At 48.5% G+C, this 25,407-nt stretch overlaps 1 protein-coding gene and 1 pseudogene across 4 annotated transcripts; both read right to left on the bottom strand.

Moving 5' to 3' along the window:
• Positions 1-1,072: 1,072 nt before the first annotated feature.
• Positions 1,073-15,161, bottom strand: HNRNPL (heterogeneous nuclear ribonucleoprotein L). Of its 4 annotated transcripts, none has more exons than XM_019666308.1 (13): positions 15,123-15,161; positions 10,719-10,837; positions 9,856-10,093; positions 9,647-9,732; positions 8,711-8,807; positions 8,554-8,626; positions 5,175-5,246; positions 4,783-5,063; positions 3,463-3,584; positions 2,977-3,178; positions 2,270-2,327; positions 2,073-2,168; positions 1,083-1,464 (listed from the first exon to the last, which is right to left on the bottom strand). In XM_019666308.1, the coding sequence occupies exons 3-13, from the start codon at positions 10,078-10,080 to the stop codon at positions 1,406-1,408; spliced, it is 1,371 nt and encodes a 456-aa protein (XP_019521853.1). In that variant the 5' UTR covers positions 10,081-10,093; positions 10,719-10,837; positions 15,123-15,161; the 3' UTR covers positions 1,083-1,405. The 4 variants fall into 4 exon arrangements, with proteins under 4 accessions (XP_019521850.1, XP_019521853.1, XP_019521851.1 ...); XM_019666306.1 differs by lacking the exon at positions 15,123-15,161 and adding an exon at positions 12,742-13,020; XM_019666307.1 differs by lacking the exon at positions 15,123-15,161 and adding an exon at positions 12,910-13,020.
• Positions 15,162-16,492: 1,331 nt separating this feature from the next.
• LOC109395339 (nascent polypeptide-associated complex subunit alpha pseudogene) lies at positions 16,493-17,116 on the bottom strand (annotated as a pseudogene).
• Between the last annotated feature and the right edge of the window lie 8,291 nt (positions 17,117-25,407).

Here is a 25,407-nt window from a genome sequence, read left to right as displayed (position 1 = left end):
CAGGGCAGTCTGATAGACAGCTGCCCCTAACACTTCAGGTTAGCTTTTTCTTATATAGGTAAAGGGGGAGTCAGCTAGGCAAAAGCCTAGGAGTGGACATCCCTTCCTGGGGTCTGGTCTGTTTGAAGATAATGTCATCTGTGGACTCAGACTTGGCCATGGTGGCCTGGCACTTTTTATGTGTCACCAGTAAAAACAGCAAGGGAATTGTAAATTGGTGTCCTGGCGCCTAAAGATTAAGAGATTGCTCTCTCCCAGGTTAAGTTGTTAATTAACGAGGTATGAGTAACCTTGAGAGAAGGAACAAACAGAGTCCTTCAGTTAATCAGTGAGGGGAGAAACAAAGAAAACAGATGAATATCAGGATGGATCAAACTGCAAACAAACTAATTACAGGTGGCTAGATAGCCAGTAAGTCAAACTGCAAACCAGCTAAATTTAACTTGCTTTATTTCACCCTTACAACACCCACACAAGAAACGCTGCAGGGGTAAAGGAAGTTGCTCTGTATATGGTGATACAAAACACAGCCATTTAAAAAAAAAAAAACTTCTCCAAATGGAACTCCAGACCATGCTTCTCTCCCACCCAGTTCCTCTTGTTTTGCACACATCTTTTTTCCTGCACTTTAACTGCAGGAGTCTAACTGGTCATTGCCCAATGTGAGACAGGGAAGAAAAAAAAAATCACCAAGAATTATTTAAGGGACTTGGGAGAAAACTTTCACTTTTAGTTTTCAGAAGTTTTAGTTTCCATATTTATAAAAGGCAGGTGTTCACGTCTCAGGATTAATTAAGGCTCTTTATTTTTTTAATCTTTTGAAGTTTCCCATCTTTTCAACACCATCTATTTTTTCAGCAACTCTCATTAGATTGAGCTTGCTTGGGCAGGCCCCATGAAAAATACCATGTCTTCCAGCTTTTCCTCAAGACTCATGAGTTCCTAGCATCATTCCCAGTCCGCAGCCCTGGCCCACCCCGCTCCTCAGGCAGGGCTGGGCCTGCAGCTGTGTCCTGGCCTGCCTGTCCCTCTTCAGAACACCAGGTGGGTGGGAAGCAGACACACCCTGGAATCCCAGAAAGTGCTATGTTTATTTTCCAAACCATTTTATTGAAATGTGCAGAGAGTACATGGGCAGCACAAATGTATGAACGGGGAAAAAAAAAAATCACATGTACAATAATTTTTAAAAAGTGAAGGTTAATCTTGGGAGATATCAATTCCCTTCCCCTCCCCCTCCAGACTTCCAGCGTTACCATTATGGTTAAGCCTCTACCAACCTAGCATTAAAAAAAAAAGGAATACAGGAACTTTTGAAAAAACAAAAAACAAAACAAAAAACAGCATAAAGGGGAAAAAAAAAAGTTTTCCTGCTTAGACGGGACTCTTCCTCGGCGGCACCTAATTACGAGGCGTGCTGAGCGGTAGAGAAACACAATTTCAGGGTGTAAGGGTATGGACCATCTGAAAAAGAGAGGACAGAGAAGTCTGGATGGGCCCCTCTGGAGGCTACCCCCACCCAGTTCCCCTCATTTTGCAAACATCTTTATCTACAGTTCAACCACAGGGGTCTAACGGGTCACTGCCCAATGTGAGACTTAAAAACAAGTCCAATACACAAGGCATTTCTTCGTCTTTTCCTTTACTCCCACGGAGAATCCCATTCTTAGCTCCATGGCTGGCCCAGGGCAACAGGCTTGCCTCAAGAATTGGGTGGGCAAATTTTATCTGCTGGGTAGTAGTATGACCCCTTTCCTGGGTACTATATCTGAGCCAGCCTCTGTGGCTGACACGGCTGGGTGTTACTGGCAGTTTCTGACATAGAAAATACCAACTCCCTAGAGGACAAGCCTGAGCAACTCCCAAGCTGGCAGAGTAGATGGCAGCAAGCAACCAGGCTGGGCCTCCCATGGGGAACATCAGGCTCCTCTGCTAAAGAACAGGTCCTGTGTCAGTGACAAAGTGGAATTCTCTGAGGCTCTATCTCGAGGGCAGGAAGGACAACTCTGGCTTGAAGCCAGCCAACCCATTAGGCCACAAGGGGGATGACTGCAGGATCCACAGATACTCACTTGGGTTTTTCATCTGGTAATGGTTCAGGAAGCCCAAAGTCTCCAGGGCATCGCTCTTGGACTCCCACTCCAGCAGCCCAGAGGAGCTGCGTTCACCTGATCAGAAAGCAGAGGTTTTAGGTTGACCTGAGCAGGACCTAGGGAGCTACCCATCTACAACCAAGGAATGGGGGAGGGAGACAAAGCTGTTTACTCACTTTTGCCTGAGAATACTTTCACAGAAGATGGCCGCTTCACTCCCAGCTCATCACAGATCTGCAAGATAGTAAACAGAGAAACATGAGTGCCACTAGCAGAATTCTAACAGACCATGCCCTACATAAGTGGGTGCTTAAATTTTCCTGGAGAAAAGTTTCTAAGCTTTTATCACACACTAGCTAAGGTGTCCTAGTGGCCCTAAAAGGTTTAGAAACACTGCTCCTAACTATTTGTTGCCAAGAACTATTGTAGGAAATTACTTTTTAAACTTCCCATCTTCAGCTGCTCTTTTGGTTTCTGTTGGCACTAGGTAAATGTTTGATGAATTAAAGTCCCAAGTCCCATTCTAGCAGTCAGATTTCTTGCCCTAGTTCCCTCTCACATTGCCCTTAACAGCTCCTCCCTTCAGATGTTATCTAGGCACCAAAAGGGTGGGTCTGCCTGACTGCAGGGATGTTTTGAGATTCACCACTCAATGAGAATCTTTCCCAGGAAAAGCACAGCTGTCCTAGCTTGCCAAAAACGTAAAGAGCATGGCAAACTCCATTGTTTCTAGAAGTCTGGTGTCATTCTCAGCCTGTCTGTCTTGGTCCTACTGTATTCAACCCAGGGCCTGGCAGAGCAGCTCAACAGGTGTTTGTTGAAAGACTAAAATGAATGGCCTACTCAGATGGTTGTGGTGAGGGACCAACTCCATGGCACCCACCTCAAAGAAGTTCTCCTCAGTCACCTCCAGAGGGGCATTGAAGAAGTGCAGCACGTTGCTAGGGTGTTGGATGCGGTTCTTGGCTGCCTGCTCCGGAGTGGAGAACCGATTGTTCCTTGATTCACTGAAGTCTTTATAACTGGAGGACCCGTCTTCTAGCCCATATGATTGACCAGGCATGATGGCCGGTTGCTTGGAGACACTAGGAGGGGAACCTTTGTCAGACCTAATGTTCTCTGCCAGCAGGCCCTCCACTGTGGGCTCTTGTCTGAGAGCAAGCTGTGTGCCTCGGGGCATTACACCACAGCTGAGGCGAGGGTGACACTTTCACCCACTGCTTCAGAGGAACTCCTGGGAACACCCGCCACACCACTGCCACTTGACTGAATAAGCACCTCTGCGCTACTCTGCTGGGCACCATCCTCCTTCCCTTCTCTCCTCAGTCCCTTGCCAATGCACCCTAGCCCGGGGAGACTGGGCACCTACCAGACTTTCAGCTTCTGCCCGAACATGAAGTTGTTGTTGAGGTGGGTAATGGCCCGGTCCACAGCATAGCCATCAGCCATCTCTACCATGGCGGCCCCCGGCTTGCTTTTCATAAATTTCACCTTAGGGAGAGCAGCCGTGGTCAGCACCACTGCCTAGCTGGACCCTTCTCCTGCCCCTTCTTAGTTAGAACTCCTGCTCTGGATTTAGGATTCCACATCCTCACTTTTGAATGGAGAACCAGGAGAACAGAGAAGCATGGTTGGCCCATGGAGAGTGCTTGACTCAAGGTAGGCAGCAGAGCATAGGCAGTGTTTTTATAAACACAGGACATTACCCATAAGTGGGTCACTTAATGAAGCACAACAAAAAACAGTGGGCATAGTAAAAAAACGAAAACATCAAAAGACATGCAGAATATAAAACAAAAACAAAAACAGCTTTTCTCATAAAGGTTTTTCTGTTAAGTAACAAATTTATCTAGATACTGGGTCCTGACATAAAATATTTATGTGGGTTACAGTATAAAAACACTGAAAAACAGTAGTGTTGGTTCTGAAGCCAGGCTATCTAGCTGAGTCTTGCTTCCACAAAAAGGTCTGTGAACTGGGCATCACTCATCCTCCATGCCTTCATTTCCCCCAGCTGCCTCACTAAGGATTCATATGAAAATTAAACAAGTTACAACATGTAAAGCACTTTTAACAGTGCCTGGTATAGGAAGAACACTTAACTTGTATTAGCTGCTACTATCATTATTAACGGGCCTAGCAAGGGGCTGCAAACCCAAAGGCTTCCTTCTGCTGGGTTTGAAAGAAACCACCCAATCTGCAAAGACAGTCACCAACCAGCCTATCAACTATCCCAGACACAGCAGGCGGCCAAATGTTGCCAGATTATTTGAAATTTTCTGAAGAAAATCCTCATACAATCTTTAACTACTGGGTTGTCAGAAAAGTCATGATGCATTTTTGCAACGAAAAACATAAAAAAAACCACATTATAACTTTTCTAACAACACAATATAATGGGTACGTTTCATAAACTACAATATTCATGTAATGTTAAATATTGTACTTTCATGTCCTAGTCCTGGTTTTAGAACATTGAAAATTCAAAAATAAAACACCCACATACAGTGAGGACCAAACAAAATCTGCCTGCGGGTCATCCAATTACGCGAGTTACCCTCTCCGGATCAGCCTGCTCCCAGCCAGGCCACCTCTGGCTCTTCTTCACTGACCACAAGCCACAAGGCTCAGGGCCTCCCCGGGGCGTGCCAGGTCTACAAGGAATACAGTGGACCCAGCAGCAGCTCACCTTCTCCACATTGCCGTACAAGCAGAAGATATTGAAGACTCGGTCACAGTTCATCTTAGATTGATCCAAGCCATAGACCATGAGCACAGGGCTGTCGGCGTGGGGGCCATACTCGGGTGGTGGGGGAGGGGGTGGGGGATGCCCATACTGGGGACCGTAGCGACTTGGGCCCCGGCGGTGACCCCCCACTGGTGGGCCCATCCTTCTCCCTTCGTAGTGAGGTGGGGGGGGCCCGTAGCCCTCATCATGGTAATGGCTGTGGTACCCACCGTGGGGCCCTCCTGGGGGGTGGGAAGGAAAGAGAGGGAGGACGGGTGAGAATTTGCGTGGCGGGCGGCGGGCAGGGGCACATGAGCCACGGGAGTCCACGGAGGGGAACCCCCTGCCCTCACCATATTCTGCGGGGTGATCTCCCAGGAGAGGGGGCTGCCTCTGGCGTTTGTTAGGGTTACTGCCAGGGTCACCTGTGGACAGAGAAACAGTTAGAGGCTAACCTGGAAAGATAGGTAGCTCTTTCCCGCCTGACTAGAGGCTAATCTCCAAGTCCCTCAGCTCTGGGAGCCTGGTTGAAAGCCCTCCCTTCCTCACAAGGGCTGCTGGGGTCTCCCTGCTGTGGCCTGACCCAGGATGGGCCTGAAGCCCAAAGCTGGAGCCCACTCTGCCTCCCGTGCCCTTACTAACTGGGCTGCTTTCCTTTCTCTGTGAAGGGTGAGGCCAGGTTCTGGGTGCTCTCTCACCTGCCCTGGCCCTGATGGGAAGCCCAAGCTCTGGGGCCCTCTGGGGAACTTGCAGCTGCCATAGAAGCTGATAGGTTATGGGGGCCAAGAACAGCTTTCTAAATTAACTCCCAATGAAGGGAGAGGAGGTTAAAAGCAAGAAAATAACCCAGCAAGGGCAGAAAGAATAGACCACCTGGCCCCCAAAGCCCCAAGGTTCTAGAAGCTCTAGATCCAACTCTCTAGGCCCCTTCTCTCTCAACCCTGTTCCCAGTTACCCTCCCACCTAGTCACATCCAACCCAAGGGACTGAAGGAAAGGACAAGCAGGGCGAAGTCAGAATCAGTTCACATGAGCAGTCATTTACAAGGCATCAACATTCTCAGACCCAGACAATGGCGCAGATCCACCCCTGACCCCAGCTGTTGTTCAGAGTTGCTGCCATTAATTTAGCACTTGAGTGGCAGACACTGTGCTAAACACTTTACAGACATCACCGCTTCTTAAATTCCTCACAACAACCCTGAGGTACGTACTAGTTTAGACCCGTTTTACAGATAAGAAAACTGAGTAAACTTTTAACTGAGCAGTTAAAAGACATTTTGGCCCAAGGTCACAAAGCAAGTCAGTGGCTGAGCCGGGATTTGAACCCAGGTCTGGCTGACTCCAAAACCCAAGGCTCAAGACCACCGCCCTTTCCTGCCACCCGGCCTACATTTCGTTTTCAACAATCAGTCATTACAAAGATGGAAAAGGGCTACTTACAGCAGAAGTACAGAGTACAATGTCCATTTGTCACAAAAAACAAATCTGTCTTTTCTCTTACCATTGGACGCTTCAACAGTGAGTTAGCACAGTTCTGAAAGATGGCGTCCCATCAAACATACACTGCGACCCTGCATCACATGGTTTTACAGTCATAAATACAAGTTACAGTACACATCCGCTACAATTTTTTTAAAGAATTGTTTTAACAGTCAATGTTTTGATTAAATCAAAAAATGGCTCACAGATGTTCTGTCCTCAGAAGATATCAGAAAAGTGGAAAATAAAGGTGTATGAAGTGGGTAGTGTCCCTCCGTGTTGTCACCTCCTCACATTGTGTGCTGCAGTGCGGTGCTTCTGGCTGTGTAGCGCTCCGTGTGCGTGTCTCCTGGTTATGAAGTGTGCCAGTGGCCCCACTATGCCCGAGCTTTTGGCCTTGGGAGCGCGCCCGGTTACCCGCCAGTAGGTAACTGTGTACCTCTGAGCTGTTTGGCTGTCTGGTTTTAGGTCTGTTTTGGTTTTTTGATTTTGTTGTGGTTTAAGTTTTTTTTTTTGGTTTCTGATCTCCAGTTGGTGCAGATTATGTTGGCAGCCGTTGACTGCAGAAAAAATAAAAATATCAAAACAACAAAAAAGAAGGCCCTCCCCAAACCAAAGGACTTAAAAAACAAAACAAAACCCATATGGCGAGGAATGGAGAGAGGATCCTATAGTCTTGGAGGCCCATGGAATCTACTTCAGTCTGTGAAACGTTCTCCGAAAAGAGCGCCGCTGGCTGGCTGAGAGCTCTGTTCTCTGTGTTTCCTACTTCTGTGTACATTCTCGGGTTCAAGTTTGCTTGGATTTTGACCTCTTTTTTATGTTTAATAAAAAAAGCAGTGTCTGCTGCCATGTTGCGTCTCTTTCTTTGTCTCTGTCTGCCTCTGTCTCTGTGCTTGTAGCTGTTCCTTGGAGCGCGGTGTGGTGTTCTTGATGTAGTGAGCTCAAGTCTGCAGCTGTTTCTGGGGACGTGGTGGAGGCTGCATGTTCTGTTCTCTCCAGGAAGAGCTAGTGGTTTCTACCCTGTGTGTTGGTGAGCAATGTGCAGAGGCAGAGCCGCTGAAGTATGGTTCCCGAGGGGGTGGCGAAGCACCGCCCTCACTCCTGGTTACCTCATCAGCTCTCGTTTTTGACCCCCAGCCTTGGGGCAGCCAAAACTGAGAGGCATCAAAACCAATGCACAGCCAGCCCCTGCCACTAGCCCCTGCCGGTCTGCACATCTTCTATTTATGTTCCTTGGAGAAGAAATGGTTGGTTGCCATGTTTCTGTTAGCAGTCATGTAATGCCATTGCCCGCTCTGGTACATTCACTTGGTCACCAATTTGCCTCTGACCTCTGCAGGGAGCAGCCAGGCCCACAGTGCCCCTCTTGAGGGTCCTGGGGGAGAGTCTAGCCCACCCCGCCCACTGCTTCCCAGCTGCAAGGGCGAATAAGACAGGCCTGGCTAGAAATGGGGGCCCCTGGTCCCCCAGGGCCTGTGAGATGTCAGCAACCAGCCTCCTCCCTCAGCCCATGGCCTAGTCCGATGTATCAGACCAAGACAGAGATGGACGGTCTTGTTGAGGAGGAACTGCTGCTTTTCAAAGGCAATCCTCCACCTCTCCTTCCTATCCAAGGCAAATCATTCTTGACAGATTCTAGGAAGGGGATTGTCCATTTGGGCCCCCCGCAGAAAAGCTGAGTATCCTCTACAAGTGAGGTGAGGCATGTCCGCCCTGATCCAATCCAGGGTTTCACCTTCACAGGGTCAACTTGCTTAAAGGCTCTGCTGCAAGGGCCCAGGAGCCATTATCACCTCCCCAATCTGCCCAACCCCCACCAGACCCTCTCAGTAGTGAAGAGCAAGAAAACCATTCCTGGCCCAGTGAGAATGGAGTCAGCGACCTTAAGTAGGCTCCTAGAAGGGAAGCAGCAGAATCCCTTTGGGAACTGCTACTGGTTTACAAGCCATCACCATGCCCAGTGCTCAGCGAGGCCCGGCTCCCCACCCCATCCAAACCTCTACCTTAAGTCTGCACCCCGAACCACAACAAAGGGCCCCAAGCAGCAGCTAGGACCTATGGAGGCCCCTCACTCACCCTCTCCCACCAGTGTCTTTTCTAAGAGCTGACCCAAGGCCCCCCCCACCCCCACCCCATGTCCATAGGGAGCCCAATGGCATTACATAACCCTGAGCCCAGGTCTATGAAGTGCGCTAGTTGAATGAAGGCAAGGCGGGTATGTTTAGAACAAAGTAGCCATCAGGATTACCTTGTCCACTGAGATTAGGGTTTGTATAGTCCCAAGTATCCTGATCATTCTTGAACACGTTCAAGCGTGTAGGCTGTAGGGACAAGACAAAGCTTAAGATCAGCCAGGCCCTAGCACATGTAAAAGCTGACAAGGGACAGTCACTTCCCAGACCTACCTTCGCATACTCGATCTTCAGAGTGCAACAGCCTGAGTAGATGTCAGCCCCATTGAGTGAGGCCTTGGCCCGCTGGGCACTCTGCACAGAGTCAAATGTGAGTACAGTTAAGGAAAGTCCATCTTCGGAAAAGGATTTAAAGCTGTCCCAGAGGAATGAGGACAAGGTAGCATCCAAAGACTGTGTTACACATGGGTTCTGGGGTTAGTTCAGTGCCACAGCCACCCGCCACTCGCATGGAGATGGGCTGGAGTGCTGCTCTGGGTGAACAGTCACTGGCCAGTGACCTCATGATCTGTATTCCCACCCCACCAGCCCAGAGGTAGAGCAACCTCCCCTACCACCGCTCCAGGCCAAGCCACTGTCTTCTTTAGCCCAGTGTGCTCTGAGCTTAAACATGCTCTGAAATGTCAACCAGATTATGTTCCTGCCCTGAAAGCCCATCAGTGGCTTCCTACTTCACCAACCCAAACTTCACACCACTGCCTAAGACACTCTTAACTTCTTTCAAGTCCATAGCGAACCCTCTCCTGTGTCTGTTCCTTTTCAGCTGTCAGGGCATTCACTTTCTCCAACACTATCCTCTTGCCCACCTGGGGACCTCTGCAGAAGCTGGTTCCTCCACCTTGAACACCAGCTCCTACCTCCTCATGGAAATGGGATATCACCTCTTTAGAGAGCTTCCCAGGTCCCTTTGTAAATCTTTCCCCTAATTATCTCATAACATTGTTCTTTCTTTTCACAATGCTTTATTTACACTCTGCACTTTCAAACTGTACCACTGATTACTTGTTTCCTGATGGCCCCTCCCATTAGACTGTGGGCTCTACATGGCAAGCATTCAGTAGATAACACGCTGATTGAAAGAACGGCGCCCTGTCCAGCCCTGATAAAGTCTCCAACCCCATTGGACACCTGCTTCCTAGCAAAGGATATTCCACCATGGCCTGGACTCCATTCTTCCGGAATATGACAATTCTCTGGACAGGGCCACATGGGTTACAGATAGTATAAAGAACATCCTGTAAAGGCAAAAATGGGCAAGATAAATGAGCACTGGCAGGTCAGTCTGGCTCAGGGGAGGGGACAAAAAGAGAAGGGAGCTCTCACAGAGGAGCCAAAAAGGAATGCCTGCTGGCACGCACCGTGGTAATGGAATAGATGGGGTTCAGGATAGTAAAGAGAAGCACACTGTTGACGCTCCGGGAGTCATCTGAGTCCCCGGGGCGGGAGATCTTCTGACTGGTTGAGTAATTGACAAAAGCCGGATGACCAGCAATATAGATCTGGTTGTCGGCTGCGTAGTTTACGGCGTTGCAAGCTCCCAGCACGTCTTCAAACTCTACCAACGCCTGTCTCTTTTTCGGCATCACCACCACATAGCTGGCAGAGAGAACACAGGTTCAGTCCTCTCAGGGGGTGGAGGCAAGAATGGGAGGATGGCTTCAATTTCCCATGAACCGACCCCTCCCTGGCCTCTGGACTTCTCTGTACCATCCTAGTTTCCTGACCTGCATACCCTTTGCCATAAATGGCAGGACAAGCAAAAGAGGTGTAGCTTTGGCATCATCTCTTCTGGGAAGCCTTCCTTCCTGACCCCTTCCTTACTCCAGTCAAATACTTCCCACAGACCCCTAGAGCTTCCCCTGTCACAGTACCAATAACTCCAGATGGACAACTATCTGGACGAAGTCCAAGGCAGTTTTGTTCACTGCTCTATTCCCAGTACTTAATATGTGCCACATACACAGTAAGAATTTACTGAATGAAGGAATGCTAAGAACTACAAAGCAGAGAAAAAGGAAGGAAGGAGAAAAGGACACGGCATTTGCCATCATCTGATTCAAAATACAATGGCCAACCCCAAGAACAGAGGAACCCCAGGACCTAGCCAAAGAACCCTGACCAAACTGACCAAGTCACTTTCAACCAGAAACCAGTGACACACACACAGCATCAAAAAGTTGACTTCTCTGTATACTCAACCTTTGATGTGTGAGTAGAATACCTGATAGGTCCAAACTCTTGCAAGGCCTCCACAAGGTCAGCTTCCACTACGCCGTCAATCAGGCCCCTGATATGGACAACTGGGGAGGCAGGGGTTTTGTGTGGATCATCGTAGTTCTCCTGAGATAGGAAGCAAAAACAAGACTTCATTTCCTGCTGTAGAAAATGGTGGCCCACTGGCCTCTGTATTGTTGGGCACACAGTCAGATAAAACAGTTGAGTGTTACCCTGGAAGGACACATAGATACAAACAACAAGGGACAGCAATTCAAGCTAATCACCCCAAAAGGATTCTGGGCTAGCAGAGGCCCAGAATGGGTGGCCACTTGTCTAATGCCTCTTGCTATAGCTTCTGAAGAAGGCAGAATCGAGGGCCAGTCAAGTGCCATTATCTTACATTCCTCCCAGAACCCCTCTTCTCACTCATCAAAAAAATGTGGGAAAAGAATGACTAGGGCAGTGAACACCACTGCCAGGAAGGACCCATATAATTCTCTGCTGCAGTCTGAATCAGGTCACCCCTTTGCACCCACTCCAGCTTCTTTGCCCTTCTCTCAATACAGAAAGCTACCATCATCACCCAGCCGACCATTACTGTACCTCACCACTCATCCCCAGGTCCAGAAGCAGGGCAAAAAATCATGTGCCCCAGAAGCTGTGGCAGTCAGGCCAGTCTTAACCATGTCTAGTCTTTAATCACTCTCCCACCAAAATCTATGTAGAAAACACTACCCGGGACAGACTAAGGAAAAAAGAGTGAGAAAGGTCTTTCAGTACGGAGAAAAACTCCAAACCATACCATGAAAATCAAGACAGTTCCTTTCCCAGGGGAAGTATCCTTCTACCAGACAGAGAGAGCCCTTTGGGGATCAGGAGTAAAGTAACTTTTTCCACCTCTCCTAGACCCTGAACCACAGGGCAGAAAAGCCCATGGAACAGGGGCAGAATGGATTCTATTTCAGGAATGAACTACACAAACCACAAGAGGCACAAACAGCCCGATGTGTTACCAGTTCAGCGGTTCCACAGCCCTGTTCTAATCCCGGAGCCTCCCCTCACTAGCTGTATGCACTACCATCCCCTATCTCATAGATGTTACTGATTCAATTAAGACACCTTTAAAATGTGTGGAACAAGGCCTGGCACAGATTACAACACTAGTAAATCATAGTACAGATCGCAGCTAAATCCTGGAAATCTCTGCAAATGGCTGACCGGGAGAGGACTTGATGAACTTGGGAGGAGGCAATGGGCTCCAAGCCAGAATGAACTGGTGGTCTTTTCAGGGTAAAGAGCTGAATCCCTTCCAAATGGCCTACCCTCAGGGACCATTTTGGCTCATCAAACCTTCTGCACCCAGTTAACTCCCCAAAATTTTAAGCAAAGTTGTGATCGCTCCAAAACTTGGCTCAATTCCTAAACGGCTAAGACGACCTTTCACAAGTCTGTCTTCCCGTTTTCAATGCCCACAAAAACAGGGACATACTCTGCTCTGGGGCAATATCCTCAAACACATCGATTTGTTTCCAGACAAACCATGACGCTATAAAGACCAAATAGTGGTCGAGCAAAATTCCCCACTCAGGCGTGGAGACGACCCCCGCCCCCGCACCGATTGCTGCTCACGCGGTGGCCCCCAACCGCCCACGAGGCCCAGGCGGAAGAAATGCGCCTGCGCATGGGGCCAGAGAAGAAAACGCGGAAAAAAAAAAAACGGCCCGGCCGCGTGCCCGCCACCCGCCTTCTCCGTCGCCGCCGCCGCAAACCAGTCCGCGGCGCCTGCGCATTAAGTCACCCGCAGCGCGAGCTGTTTCCTCCGTTCCCCACACCCCGCTCTGAATAGCGCGCACGCAAGCGCCTGTCCTTGCGCAAACCCAGCCGTTTGCCTAACGCCTGCCCCTCCCCCACCCCAGTCAATGGCGCGAGTGCATGGGCGCGTGCGCAGAGCTCCCCCCCCCCCCAAATCCTCAAGGTAGGAAATTTTCTCATTCCCGGCCGTCCCGGGCCCAAGGCCTTGGCCTCACCCCGCCGCCGCCGCCCGCCGCCCCAGCTCCTCCGCCACCGCCGCCACCGCCTCCGTGCTGGTCGCCAGCGTTGTCAGTCTTCAGCCGCTTAGGGGCCCGGCCGCCCTCACTGCCGCCGCCGTAGTAGCGGCCACCGCCGCCTCCGCCGCCCGCCGCCGCCATCTTCACCATCGCTCCCGACCGCCTCCGCTGCTCCTCCGGCTGCTGCCTCTGCTCGAGCCGCCGACGCCGCTTCTCCGCCCGGGGCAGCAGCCTCCGCGACATGGCGGCGCAGAACCCGCCTCCCCCCGCCTCTCATTGGGGGAGGGACACGCCCGTCACCCGCCGCCCCCACCCGATAGGGGGAGCCACTGGTCCCGCCGCGGGGGGAGGGGAAGCCTCCGCACGCCTTGCGCACCTATTGGATAAAGCCCTCGCCGTTCTGCTACAGTGCCCGCCCCCGTTTGTCTAGGACACTCCTTATAAGCGAGCGCTTTCTGCCAGTCATATCGCCGACCCTGTGCCTTAAAATAAACTCCAATTTGATAGGTCGGATTTCTGGTACCGCGCACCCCATGCTCCTGAAAAGTCCCGCCTCCTTCCTACTTTCATTGGTTTTCTTGCTAATCCATCAAACCAGAAGCTGTTAGTCTTCCAGTCACAACGACTCTAGCTGTCCGCGACACCCCGCGAGAAGACAAGGAAGTCCCCCCCCCCCGACTTTCCTCTCCAGTGGCTACTGCAAATGCCTATCTTCAGCGTCTCCCTCACCAGACGGTAGGGCCACTGGTGGTCTCTGATTTGGTGAAAAAGGGTAACCCATTCCAGGCCCTCTTTGGCGCAGTCTAGGAGAGGGTTGGAGACGAGAACGCATGCGTGAATATGCTTTCGGGCGCCTCCGGAGGCGGGGTGACCCTCTAAAAGAGCGGAGTACCCCGAGTATTTATTGAGTGACTGCTGTGTGCAGCGCTGGAAGACTACACCAGAGGGGCAACTACCAATGCAGCTCTGTCCCCATCACTGTACCCTTTTCCTCTCCACCTCTAACCTTCACAATGCCGGAAGAATTTTTTTTAACACAAATTTGATCTTTTCCGTCAGTATAAAACCATTTGCTGCTGCCAACTGTCTTCGGACCCTGTCCAGTTCGCCGGCGTCATTTCACAACTCCATCTCTAAATTCAGCCGCAGTAACTCAGTTTGCACAAGGGGAAGCATCTCCCGCACCTCTCGATCTTTGCCCTGGGCAGCCACTTCCACCCAGTATACTTTTCCACTCACTCTCCTGCCGGATCGAGGGAATAATTCCTCTCGTCCTTGCGGTCTCAGTTTACTCTGAAAATCCTTCCTCGCCCCTACCAGCCCAGACCCCCGGGGCTTCCTCTATAATAACTCCTGAGCACCCCAGCCAATGGTTTTCACAATTATGGGCGAGGGAGCGATGGTCCCTGCCTCGGCATTAGTGGGGCTGGCCCGCCTATCGGACTCCCGGTATGGCACCCGGTACAGTGCTAGCGCTCGGCAAACGGGAGTCGTTAATGATGTTCTCAGCATCCGGAGACCTGCCTTCGGGACCGAGGGCCACCCCCCAGAAAATGTCCTTCCTCTCAGTCTAGGGTCCAAAGACGCCCAACAGCTGGAACCAGGGGTCGGGGTCGGGAGCTGATGCAGGATCCCTCTCTAAGGGCTCTAACGTTAGGGGGCTGCCCACTGGGGGGACACTGCACTTAGAAAATGAGGATAGAGTAGTGGGGAACGCCCCCAAAGATGCTCCGGAACCTTTCCACCCGAGTGAAAGTAGGTTCCCGAAATAGGGGTCCTCCTGGAAACTCAGTTTGAAATGGGGGTCAGTGGCACTAGAGAGTGGGACAGACCTGGTTGGGTTCGCCGGTTTGGGGAGATAAGAACGTCGATTTTGGGAGCTGATGAGATGGGGATCTAAATCAGCTCCCAGTCATACTGGGAAAATCCGAAAAGGCCGGCAGAACAGAGGTGGGGGGCGGTGCCGCGCCTTCAACACGTGAGGCGGGGCTGGTCCCACTGAAGGGCGGGATCGCGAGGTCCAAGACGTCAGAGGAATGCGGTGGGGGGAGGGGGAGAGAGGAGCCCCTCCCCTCCCCGCCCCCGCGCCAGGCCGGGACGCCCCTTGCGCCGGCGCGCTTGGACAGGACGTGGCTGAGCAGTCTCCCGCGCAGTAGTTCCCGACTGCTCGCCTACCCGCGCGCACCCAAGGAGGGTGACCCGGTGGCCGCAGTATCTGCACCCCCGCGTTCCCAGCCTCTGCCCCTCCCCGCCTAGGTCTCGGGCGGCGGCTGCGGGCGACGGGTGGCGCCTCCCACCGATGGCGCCTCCCACTGATCCCCCCCGCACCCGCTCCCCGACCCCTCGCCCCCAGCCCCTACCAGCTCGGCGGCGAGCTTGGCTGGCCGTCCGGAATCGAAAAGAGAGCAGACACTGGGAAGTTTGGGGAGAGGGAGGGACAGGCCTTAAAGGGCCCACGACCTCTTTTCAGCCTGGAAAAAAAAATGTCGGGGGACTGGGGGGACAGACCGGGAGTTGCTCCGCGATTGAATGGAGGAAATAACGCAAAAAAGGATGGGGGAGACTTTAGGGCCGCTGCATTCGGGCTCTGTGTCCCTGTTCGCCAAACATCCCCAACCCCTTAACCCCCCCACTTCTCTCACAAAAAGTTGTGTAGTTGGTTGGGGAATCATGCCTCATTCCTCCTAGTCAGCCAAAGTTCTGTTAGTTGAAGTAAATATTGGGGTGCACATTGTACAAATGGGAAAATGGGTTCAAGCCCATGATAGCACCACTTTTAAGTGGCATAGCCTGATTGTCTGCCACCAAAGACATAAGCACTGCACTGCAGTTCTATTATAATTATGGGGGCTACATTATGCAATGGAGGTTAAGGGCACAGGCCTTGGGGACAGACTAATGGGGGTTCAAATACGAAGGCCGTACCTATTATCTCTGTGGCCTTGAGAAAGTGATTTAGCCTTTTTGGGCCTCTGTTTCCTCATCCAATAGGAGGATGGTAATAGCACCTGCCTCACGGGAGTAGTCTTGAGGAGTGCTGAAAAGTCTGGAAGCAGAGATGTCAGGCTTACCCCCATTTCACAGGTGAGGTAAAACTGAGGCCCAGAGAGGGGAAAGACCAGTTGAAAATCACAGCTAGGCAGCCTATGAAGGCAAGATGATCCCTTCATTAACCCCCGCAAGTCATAATCTGACCCTGGTAGGTCCATCTAAACCTAGGATGCCTAACCCTTTCCACTTTTCCCACCGTGGCACGAACATTGGCTTTCCCTCTGTCATCGAATGGCCAAAGCTCATTCCTGACTTTGCACTGGCTGTTCCCTCTGCCTAGAGTACTCTTCTCCCAATCTTTGCTCCTCACCTGACAGACCTTGACTCGAATGTCACCTCCTGACCCCCCTAGCCTAGTTACACCCCATACACAGTTATAATCTTGGCTCCCCATTTATCTCCCTCTTTGCTCTTAGTGCCACACGCAGATATCTGGTTGCTTGCTTAATTTCTATCTCCTTGCTAGAATCTGGGCTCTTTGGGGGCCAGAAATGGGTATATTTTAATCCCTCTAAGGACCTACCCTGGGGTCATTCATTCATTCAACAGATGTTTATTTTTTGTTTTAACTTTTTCATCCCACAAGAAGCCATAACTTTATTAATGATAGAAACAGATTTCAAACCAAGCTGCAGTTAATCTTTTGAAACACCAAAAATAGGTGCTTGCTTTTAGATGGTTACATTCTTAATTCCATAATAGCATTTACAATATCATTACTGTTGTTCTTCAGGGCTCAGACTGCCTTTGCTTTCCACACATTTGCTTGTGACATGACCAATTTTATGTCCTTAACTTCCACCCCTGTTTCACCAACCTCTTCCTCTTCGCTCTCCTCTTGTACAGTTGGAGTCTGTGTGTTTTCTTGAGACATCTTCACCTTGAACTTTGAATTTCTCAGCAGCTGCTTGTTGTGCTTGCTGAGATAAATCCTTGATCTTGGCTTCTCCAAAAACTAGGTAGGTATCTGAAGCTGGGCTGTGTAGACATCTGGTTTTGTGATGACAAACAGGATATTCTTAGATTTCTGGATAGTGACCCTAGTAACCCCTGTAACCTGTCGAAGACCTAGTTTGGACATAGGCTTCTGTGCCTTGTTTTCACTCCGGTTCTGTTTCGCTTTACTGACTGTTTCTTCATGGATTTCAGCTGCTACTGCCAGCTGGCCTTTGTTGTGTGGTTTTCTGTGTGGAATCTTGTTCCTTGAGTTCTGATACTGATTCATTCTGTTACAGACACTGTCTCAGCACACTGGCAACTCCTGCTCTGTAGCAGGGATGGTTTCTGTGGCTTCACTGGGCATTTTGTGCAGGGAATGGGGGTGGGGGGGTGGGGGAATGTGGAACCAAGATGGCAGCAGAAAATCAATAGATGTTTATTGAGCCATCACTATTTAGGGCATCTGAGATAAAATGGTGACTAAGATATGGAAGAAAAAAAATCCCTCCTTCTGGGGGTTACATTCTAGTGAAAGAGATGGACAATACAAATACATAAGTAAAATATCAGATGTCGATAACTGCTGTGAAGAAAATAAACAGGGAGGGAGGATGAGGAGTGTATGAGGGAAGTTTACTAAGCTCAAAAAGGCATTCAGGGGTAGCCTCACTGAGAAGGTGACATTTTAGCAAAGACAAGCAGCAGGAGAAAGAGGGAGTCATGTGGATATTGTGGGAATAGCATTTCAAGCAGAGAGTATAGCCAACGCAAAGGCCCTGAGGTGAAAATGTGCCTACTGTGTTCCAGGAATTGCTAGAGGCCTTTGTGGCTGAAGTAGAGTGAGTGAGGGGTAAATAGGTAAGTGATGCTGTCAAAGAGATGGAGGAAGGGGTGGTCTATGAGAGGCCCCATGGGCCATGGGGAGGACTTTGACTTTGATTCTGAAGTGGAGCCACAGGGGGGTTCCGAGTAGGGGAGGGCCCTGATCTGGCCCAGGTATTCACAGAAGCCCTGTGGCTGCACGATGTGGGTGTGGGAAACAGACTGTGTGAGGTGGGGTGAGAGCAGGAAGACAGGAGGGCAATTCAATGGAACAGGTTGGAGAAGGAGATGCATGGGGTCAGGGTGCAGGCTGCGGAGGGGTTGAAGTGGGCAGGTTGTAGATCTGTTTTGAAAACAGAGCCCACAGGGCATGCTGTTTTGTATATTCACAAAGTTGTGCAACCATCACCACTGTCTAATTCCAGGACATTTTCATCACCCCCCCCCCGCCGCCCCCAAAGAAACTCCATACACATTAATAGTCACCTCCCTTCAACCCCTAACATAGTTTCCATCTATATGGATTTTGCCTCTTCTGGACATTTCATATAAGTGGAATCATACAGTATGTGACCTGTTGTGTCTGGCTTCTTTTATTTAGCATTGTTTTCAATGTTCACTCATGTTGTAGGATGTACTTCATTCCTTTTTTTTGGCCAAATACTATTCCACTGTATGGATATGCCGTATTTTGTTTATCTGTTCATCAGTTGATAATGATCACTACTCTTCACTTCTTCACGATTTTATCTCCTAGCTCCCTGCTACTGCCCCTGCTCCTATCCTCATTCTTGGTGATTTCTATATGCAGGTAGGTGATCCTCAGACCATGCTGGCCTCTTGGTTCCTAGGACTCCTCTCCTTCAGTGATCCAGTCCTCCTTTAACTCTTTACCTAGACCTTGTCTTAATAACCACAGCCTCTTCAGAACCTTATTTCATGCATCTTGCCCTCTACCTATCACCTGTTTTTCTAGTTTATTCCTTTCAGCTCAACTCAACAATCCATTGGCCCTACCGCCTTTCCACAACCCCTCAGCCCTCTCATTGCCTTCACACAGGTTAAATTCGTTGACAAGCCATTATAATCGCCCCTTATGCTCACTCTCTACGCAATTACCCCTCTCCATCCTGCTCATCTGGCAAAACCACCGTCCTGGCTAAATCTAAGACTCCACCTATTGCATGCCTGCTTCTGTGCAGCGGAATGTGGATGGAGAAAAATATGCACCCGTGCTAACTGGTCTCACCTTAAATTCATGCCCACTGCCTTGGAGTGGACCCACAATGCTGCCCAGCAAATTGGTCTACATGCCTTCTCTTGACTCTCCCAGATGACATATCAGACTTCCTCAAACCTCCAACAGCTTCTTCCTTATCCTCACGCTCAGCAGCGACCTTCTTCTTGTTTCCTTAGAGAACCAGAGCCACCTTCTACCACATCCACCCTCCTCCTGCGTCTTCACCACCCACTCCGCCTTCCCATGGTGGGTGAGCCCGCCATGTTCCCATCTGCTGGGCTTCTTTTTTCCCTATGTACATTCTCATTTTTCTCTTCCCCCATTCAAGAAATTGGTCCCCTGTGGGCTCAGGGTCTCAGGAGAGAAGTGTGACTGACCCAAAAGCGGAAATAGACTGGCTTTTTTTTTTTTTTTTAAAGTCCCTTCAGGGCTCCAAGAGGAAATAGCTGCATGGTCTACTAGGCCTCGGGTTGAAAATCAGATGCCCTCAAGGACCAGTGGGTAAAGCCAGCCGGTAGAGGAAAAGTTCTCAGCTGCACTACACAGTTGTGACATGTTTTCCCCCAGCTTTACTGAGGTATAGCTGACATACAAGAAACCACACATATTTAAAGTATACAAGTTGATGAGTTTTGACTTATGAATAAACCTGTGAAAACACCACTGCAATTAAGGTAATGACCATAAGATAATGAACACATCCATTATCCCTAAGTTTCTTCGTGCCTCTTGGTAACCCCTTTATCCCTCACCCCTACACACACACACACACACACACACACACACCCAGACAACCACTGATCTGCTTTCTCACACTGCTGCTTAGTTTGCATTTTCTAGAGTGAAATTATATAATATGTACTCTCATGTCTGGCTTCTTTCATTCAACATAATTATTTTAAAATTCATACATGTTGAACAAGAATTCATTCTTTTTATTTCTGAGTACTATTCCATGGAATAGTTTAAGTCACTGCAATTTGTTTATCGAGTCGCCCATTGATGGACACTTGGATTATTTCTAGTTTTTGGCAATTACAAAAAAAGGTGATATGAACACTGGTGTACAAATCCTTGTGTGGACATTTCATTTTTCCAGCGTATATACCAAGGAGTGGAATGCCTGGATCATAAGGTAGGTATATATTTAACATTTTAAGAAACCACAAGTTATTTTCCAAAGCAGTTGTACCATGGTGTCATTTAATAATAATAATAATAATAATAATAATAATAATAATAATAATAATAGACTGGTTGCAATTCAGGTTTTTTTTTATTTTTCTATATGCATTTTTAAAATTAGTTTCAGGTGTACAAATCAATGTAATAGTTAGACATTTACACCCCTCACAAAGTGATAACCCACCCAATCTACTACCCCTCTAACATCGTATATAGCTGTTACAATACCACTGTTGCCACGCAGCTGTCCAGCCGTCTGTCCCCCCGCACTTAACCCTAAACTGACCCTTTTGAGGACACTGCTCATACACCTTGTATCTCCCTGTTTGGCTCCAAAGGATGGCCGGTTAGTCAATGATGGGTAAGATTCCTCGGGGGAGGAACAACCTAAGACAGGCACGGTCGTGTGGAGGCCATTAGGAGAAATCTCAGGGCTGACAGAGGTGGGCATGAGCCCTCACTCGCACCCCAAAAAGACTGGAGGTTTTCTACCTCTGTAGCTACATTCCTTCCCTCAACCTGCTTGGGAAGATAGTATCTGTCCTCTGCACAATAATCTTATCTTCCTGGGGTCCTGTGCATATAGGGTGTGTGAAGGCAGAGCATCTGTCTTATTGCCATAGGCGGACGCTCAGTAATAGCAGCTTGCAGGCATGGGTAATCTGGCTTGAGCAAGTTCTCAGGAATGAGACTCACAGACTGTGGAGAGAACAATGCTACTTCTGGGTAGGTGGAGAGAAATAAAAGTGGTGTGTTAGCCTGATTCAGGGCTCTTAGTCCACGAGACTGGAGACCCTTGGCCTCACACTCATTTAACTCTTGACTACTGTTTCTTTTATTTCTTAACCCTCTCGTTCTCCCACTGCTTATGTCGTGCGGGATGTGACATACCACTATCTTCCCTATGCTGTACTCCACATTCCGTGACTATATAGATATGTAGATATATAATTATATATAATCATAATTATATATATTTAATTATAGTTGGCATTCAATATTATTCTACTTCAGCTTAAAAATATGGAACGCTTCATGAATTTGCGTGTCATCCTTGCTCAGGGGCCATGCTAATATTCTCTGTATCATTCCAATTTTAGTATATGTGCTGCCGAAGCGAGCACAATTCAGTCTTTATTTTAATTCACTCATCCTTTCATTCAACAAATATTTGTTGGGAACTATCCTGTATCAGGCCCTGTTCTAGGCACTGGGGAGTCACAGTGAACAATGTTGTGGCTGCTCGCTCGTGGGTTATGGAAGAATTCATGAGGCAGAAATACAGGAGGACGATTTAAAGTGAGAGGAGGGTCGGCTGGGCAAAGTCTGCTGGAGACTACTGCCTTGAGTCTTTGTTTCGTCTGAAGTTTTATATTTTCTAACCAGGATGCTTTGGCCTGTAGTGGAACTTTCTATTGAGTTCACCTTTGTCCGTTGGGATAGGGGAAGGTGTGGTTAAACTGGTTATGGCAACCTTTGCATATGTTATGTACACTAGATTTAAGTTGGAGCCAGGAATGGATCCCATACAGATGTAAAACCTCTCCTAAGTAATAGGGCCAGCACTGGGCCGAAGTGAATAGAAACACTGAAATTGCATAGTAAATGTATAGTAAATGTTGTGGCTGCTCCCTAACCAGTTGTGAATTGAATTACACCAGAGGTCCAAATCACAGAATAGAAGATTTTAGTGCTACCATTACAATTCCCCCTGTCTTATCAAATGAGGCACTCAAAATTCCCACCCTCGGGAGCTGAGATTTATCTTAGATTCTCTCTCAGCACAGGTGATACGGTTTAGAGGTTGGGAGCACATATGTACTCAGAAGACAGATGGCCTGGGTCCACATCCTGGCTCTGCCCTTTCCTAGCCGTGTGACCTTAGGCAAGTCCTCTTATCTCTGTCTTACTCTGTAAAAAGGGGATGCTGATAATGCAATCTTTACCTCCTAAGGTTGTGGCATCCTTCGTTCCCAAACTGGCCCCTGTACACAGAGGTCAAGGAGAGACTGAAGAAAGAAGCAGACCACTCCAGATTGGTAGGTGGTGATTTTAATAAGCAAGGGAACTTTTGATGCTTGTCCTGGGCATCTGAAAGACAAATAGATCTCCACACCCGCCCACTAGAATCTTAAAAGTTTACATAGTGGCCTTAACTGGGCTCAGTCACATATGCTATCCAGATGGTTTCAACACCTTTGTCTCTTAAGGCTATGTCCTTGGAACAGAGCCCAGTGTGGGAAGAGTGGACAGAAGTACATTCCAGGGATGTACTGGAACTGTACATCCAGTACAGGGACTGGATGGGGTGAGGGGCCTCTGATTGCCTGGGTCCAGCTCTTGGTCAACAAGAGGTCACGTCTTCTCCATGACCTCCTCCAACAGGCATACAAGCTACTAAGCATTAGGTAGTATCCATACTGGGGTGGGGGTTGGGGAGGAGAGCCAGAGAATAAATAGACAAAACCTACAGTGCTCCTTCACACTGTTAGGTGTGGCGTGTTTGGATTTGCATTTCCCTGATGATTGGTGATGTTTAGCATCTTTTCATATGCCTATTAGTCATTTGTTTATCTTCTTTGTAGAGATATCCATTTAAGTCCTGTGCCCATTTTTAAATGGGCTGGGGTTTTTTTGGTGGCTGAGTTTTGGGAATTCAGTGTGTATTCTGGATCTTCACCCCTTATGATTTGCAAATATTTTCTCCCATTCTGTGGGTTGCTTTTTCACTCTGTTCATTGTTTCCTTTGATGCATAGAAGTTTTTATTTTGATATAGTCCAATTTATTCATTTTTTCTTTTGGTGTCATATCCAAGAAATCACTGCCAAATTCAACATCATGAAGCTTTTCCCTTACATTTTCTTCTAAGAGTTTTATAGTTTTAGTTCTTACCTTTATGTTTTTGATCCATTTTAGGTTAATTTTTGTACATGGTGTTAGGTAAGGGCCCAATTTCACTCTTTTGCATGTGGTAATCTATACTGTTTTCCAACACAATTTGTTGAAAAGACTGTCCTTTCCGCACTGAATGATCTGGGCACCCTTGTGGAAAATCATTTAACCATACGTGCCAGGGTTCATTTCTAGAATTTTCATTTTTAACAAGTTGCGGCTGAGAATCACTGATGTGTAGTATCATATTAAAAATAAAATAAAACAGGAAGGGAGGTTGTACTTTACAAGAAGTCATAGAGAGGGTGACACTTGAGGAAAACCCTGCAAGAGGCAAGGGAATCAGATAGCATGCATCTTGGGGAGAGTTCTAGGCAGAGCAAAGTCAGACAAAGCTCTGAGGTGGGCCGTGCCTGGTGGTTGTGGGGAACAGTAAGGAGGCCCCTGAAGCTGGAGCAGGTGAGTGAGGGGGCCAGTGGGAGGAGGTGAGAGTCCGGCAGGTCATATGGGGCCTTGTGGGCCTCAAGTGCGGCCCTGGAAAAGACTCAGGCTTTCTCCTAGAGTGAGATGGGGCCTTGTGACTGTGGCCTAGGAAAATGATAGAACTTTGGGATGAAAAGAGGCCTCAAGATCTGAAGGGTGGGTTGTCTCCAGGTAACTTGGGTGACTAGGCCTGATGACAAACCAGGTGGTGATGGTGTTAAAAAGGATTACATTTTCCACCCATGTTACAATTTCCTCTTACCATCGTGAGACAAGATCTCAACGTAGATATCAAAATTAAAACTGCATTTCTTAAAACCTAAGTTCTGGCCTGAGAGGTGGAATTATGATCTATTTAAAAAATTTCCTTCTGGTTGCCATGTGGGCCATATTGTAGGGGATCCCCAGGATTGGAGGCAGGGAGTATGGGGTGAGGGGACTTTGGATCAGAACCGGGTTATAACCATGGAAAAGGAGGATGGGATGGGTAGAAGAGGGGAGAGAGAGGTGTCCAGGACAAGGCCCAGGGATCTCGCCTAAGGACTGGGGGATTGTGGGGAGCCCTTGAGATGGGGACTAGAAGGAGGAGCACATTTCTGGAAAACGCTATGGCCAGTTTGGGGCACCATGGGAGTGAGAGCCCAAGAAGAGGCATCCAGCACAAAGCCCAGAGCTCCGGAGCGAAAGAGAGGCCAAGTGTGACCCCGAAGCCCTAATACCCAATACTCCAAACATCTTCCATTTGAGTTTCACTTTCCCATATTTGTTGCATGTTCACATATCACCTGTGCTTTTAGCTACTTAATTTTCTTTAAATCAACACATTTATTTAAACAGGAAATGTCATTTCTCTCCAGGGAGTAGAAAACCAGTGTCAACTGCCATAAATAGAATAGTACAAATAAATCCAATGATTCAGCAAGGATCAAGAAGAGGTGCTAAAAGCATTGGGTGAAAGATTATTGGAGACAGGTTGCTCAAAGGGTTTCAAAGCACCACCCACAGATGATGTCATAATTCAAAGAGGGAAAGGCACCTTTATGGCAGAGAGATCTGGCACTCATTTCCTGTTATGGGTTGAATTGTGTGTCTCCCCACTAAATTCATATGTTGAAGTCTTAACCCCCAGTACTTCAGCATGAGGTCATACGGATCGGTCCTAATGCAATATGAGTGGTGTCCTCTTAAGGTGAAGAGATCAGGACACAGACAAGCACAGAGGGAAGACCATGTGAAGACAAAGGGAGAAGATGGCCAACAACAAGCCAAGGAGAGAGGCCTCAGAATGAAATCAATCCTGCTGACACCTTTTTCTCAAACTTTCTCAGCTTCCAGAACTGTGAGAAAACAAATTTTTGTTCTTTAACCACTCAGTCTGTGGTATTCTGTTATGGCAGCCCAATCAAACTAATACACTCCTTAACTCAGTGGACAAAGTTAGCATCACTGATCATGGGACCCCTGATGAGATGTACTAAGAAGGACACAGTGTCACCTAGGGAGTATTCTTTAAGTACAAGACCAGAATCTAATCATGAGAAAACACTAGGCAAATCCAGAAAGTGGGACTGCCCGTAGGACACGTGGCTGGGGCTCTTCAAAAAGACAAAAAGACAAAACAAGAAAGATAAGGGAGCTGTTCCAGATTAGAAGAGACTAAAGAGATATGGCAGCCAAATGCAGTATGCGTGATCTTGGATTCAATTTTAGATTGGAAAAACATGCAACAGCTATTTGGGGGGAGATAATTGGAGAAATTAGGCTTTGGACCATGTCAGATAAGTGAGCGAAATGATGTTAAAAAAACATACATACACGCCAGTTCGATTCCCGGCCAGAGCTGAGCTGCTGCTGAGCTGCCAACAGGTGGCAGGATGGCTCAGCTAAAAATAAACAAACAAGGGCCGGCGGAGTGGCGTGTTGGTTAAGAGCAGACTTGGGATGCCAGAGGGCCCCGGTTCGGATCCCACATATGAGGGCCAGTGACACTGCCCTCTACAGCTAAGATGTTGAGCAACAGCTCAACCTGGA

The sequence above is a fragment of the Hipposideros armiger genome, unplaced genomic scaffold (genome assembly GCF_001890085.2).
Source record: "Hipposideros armiger isolate ML-2016 unplaced genomic scaffold, ASM189008v1 scaffold_466, whole genome shotgun sequence".
NCBI classification, from domain to species: domain Eukaryota; kingdom Metazoa; phylum Chordata; class Mammalia; order Chiroptera; family Hipposideridae; genus Hipposideros; species Hipposideros armiger.
The sequence above is the reverse complement of the archived record's forward strand: the minus strand, read 5'-3'. Positions and strand labels throughout refer to the sequence as shown.

Excerpts from the sequence above, each read along its gene's own strand:
- HNRNPL (XM_019666305.1), bottom strand. The coding sequence starts at position 13,005 with ATGTCGCGGAGGCTGCTGCCCCGGGCGGAGAAGCGGCGTCGGCGGCTC. Across the intron at positions 10,838-12,741 it reads CGGCGGGCGGCGGCGGCGGG|GAGAACTACGATGATCCACA; the intron begins GTGAGGCCAAGG and ends TTCCTATCTCAG. Across the intron at positions 3,179-3,462 it reads GGGCAGAAGCTGAAAGTCTG|TGTCTCCAAGCAACCGGCCA; the intron begins GTAGGTGCCCAG and ends TTCCCCTCCTAG.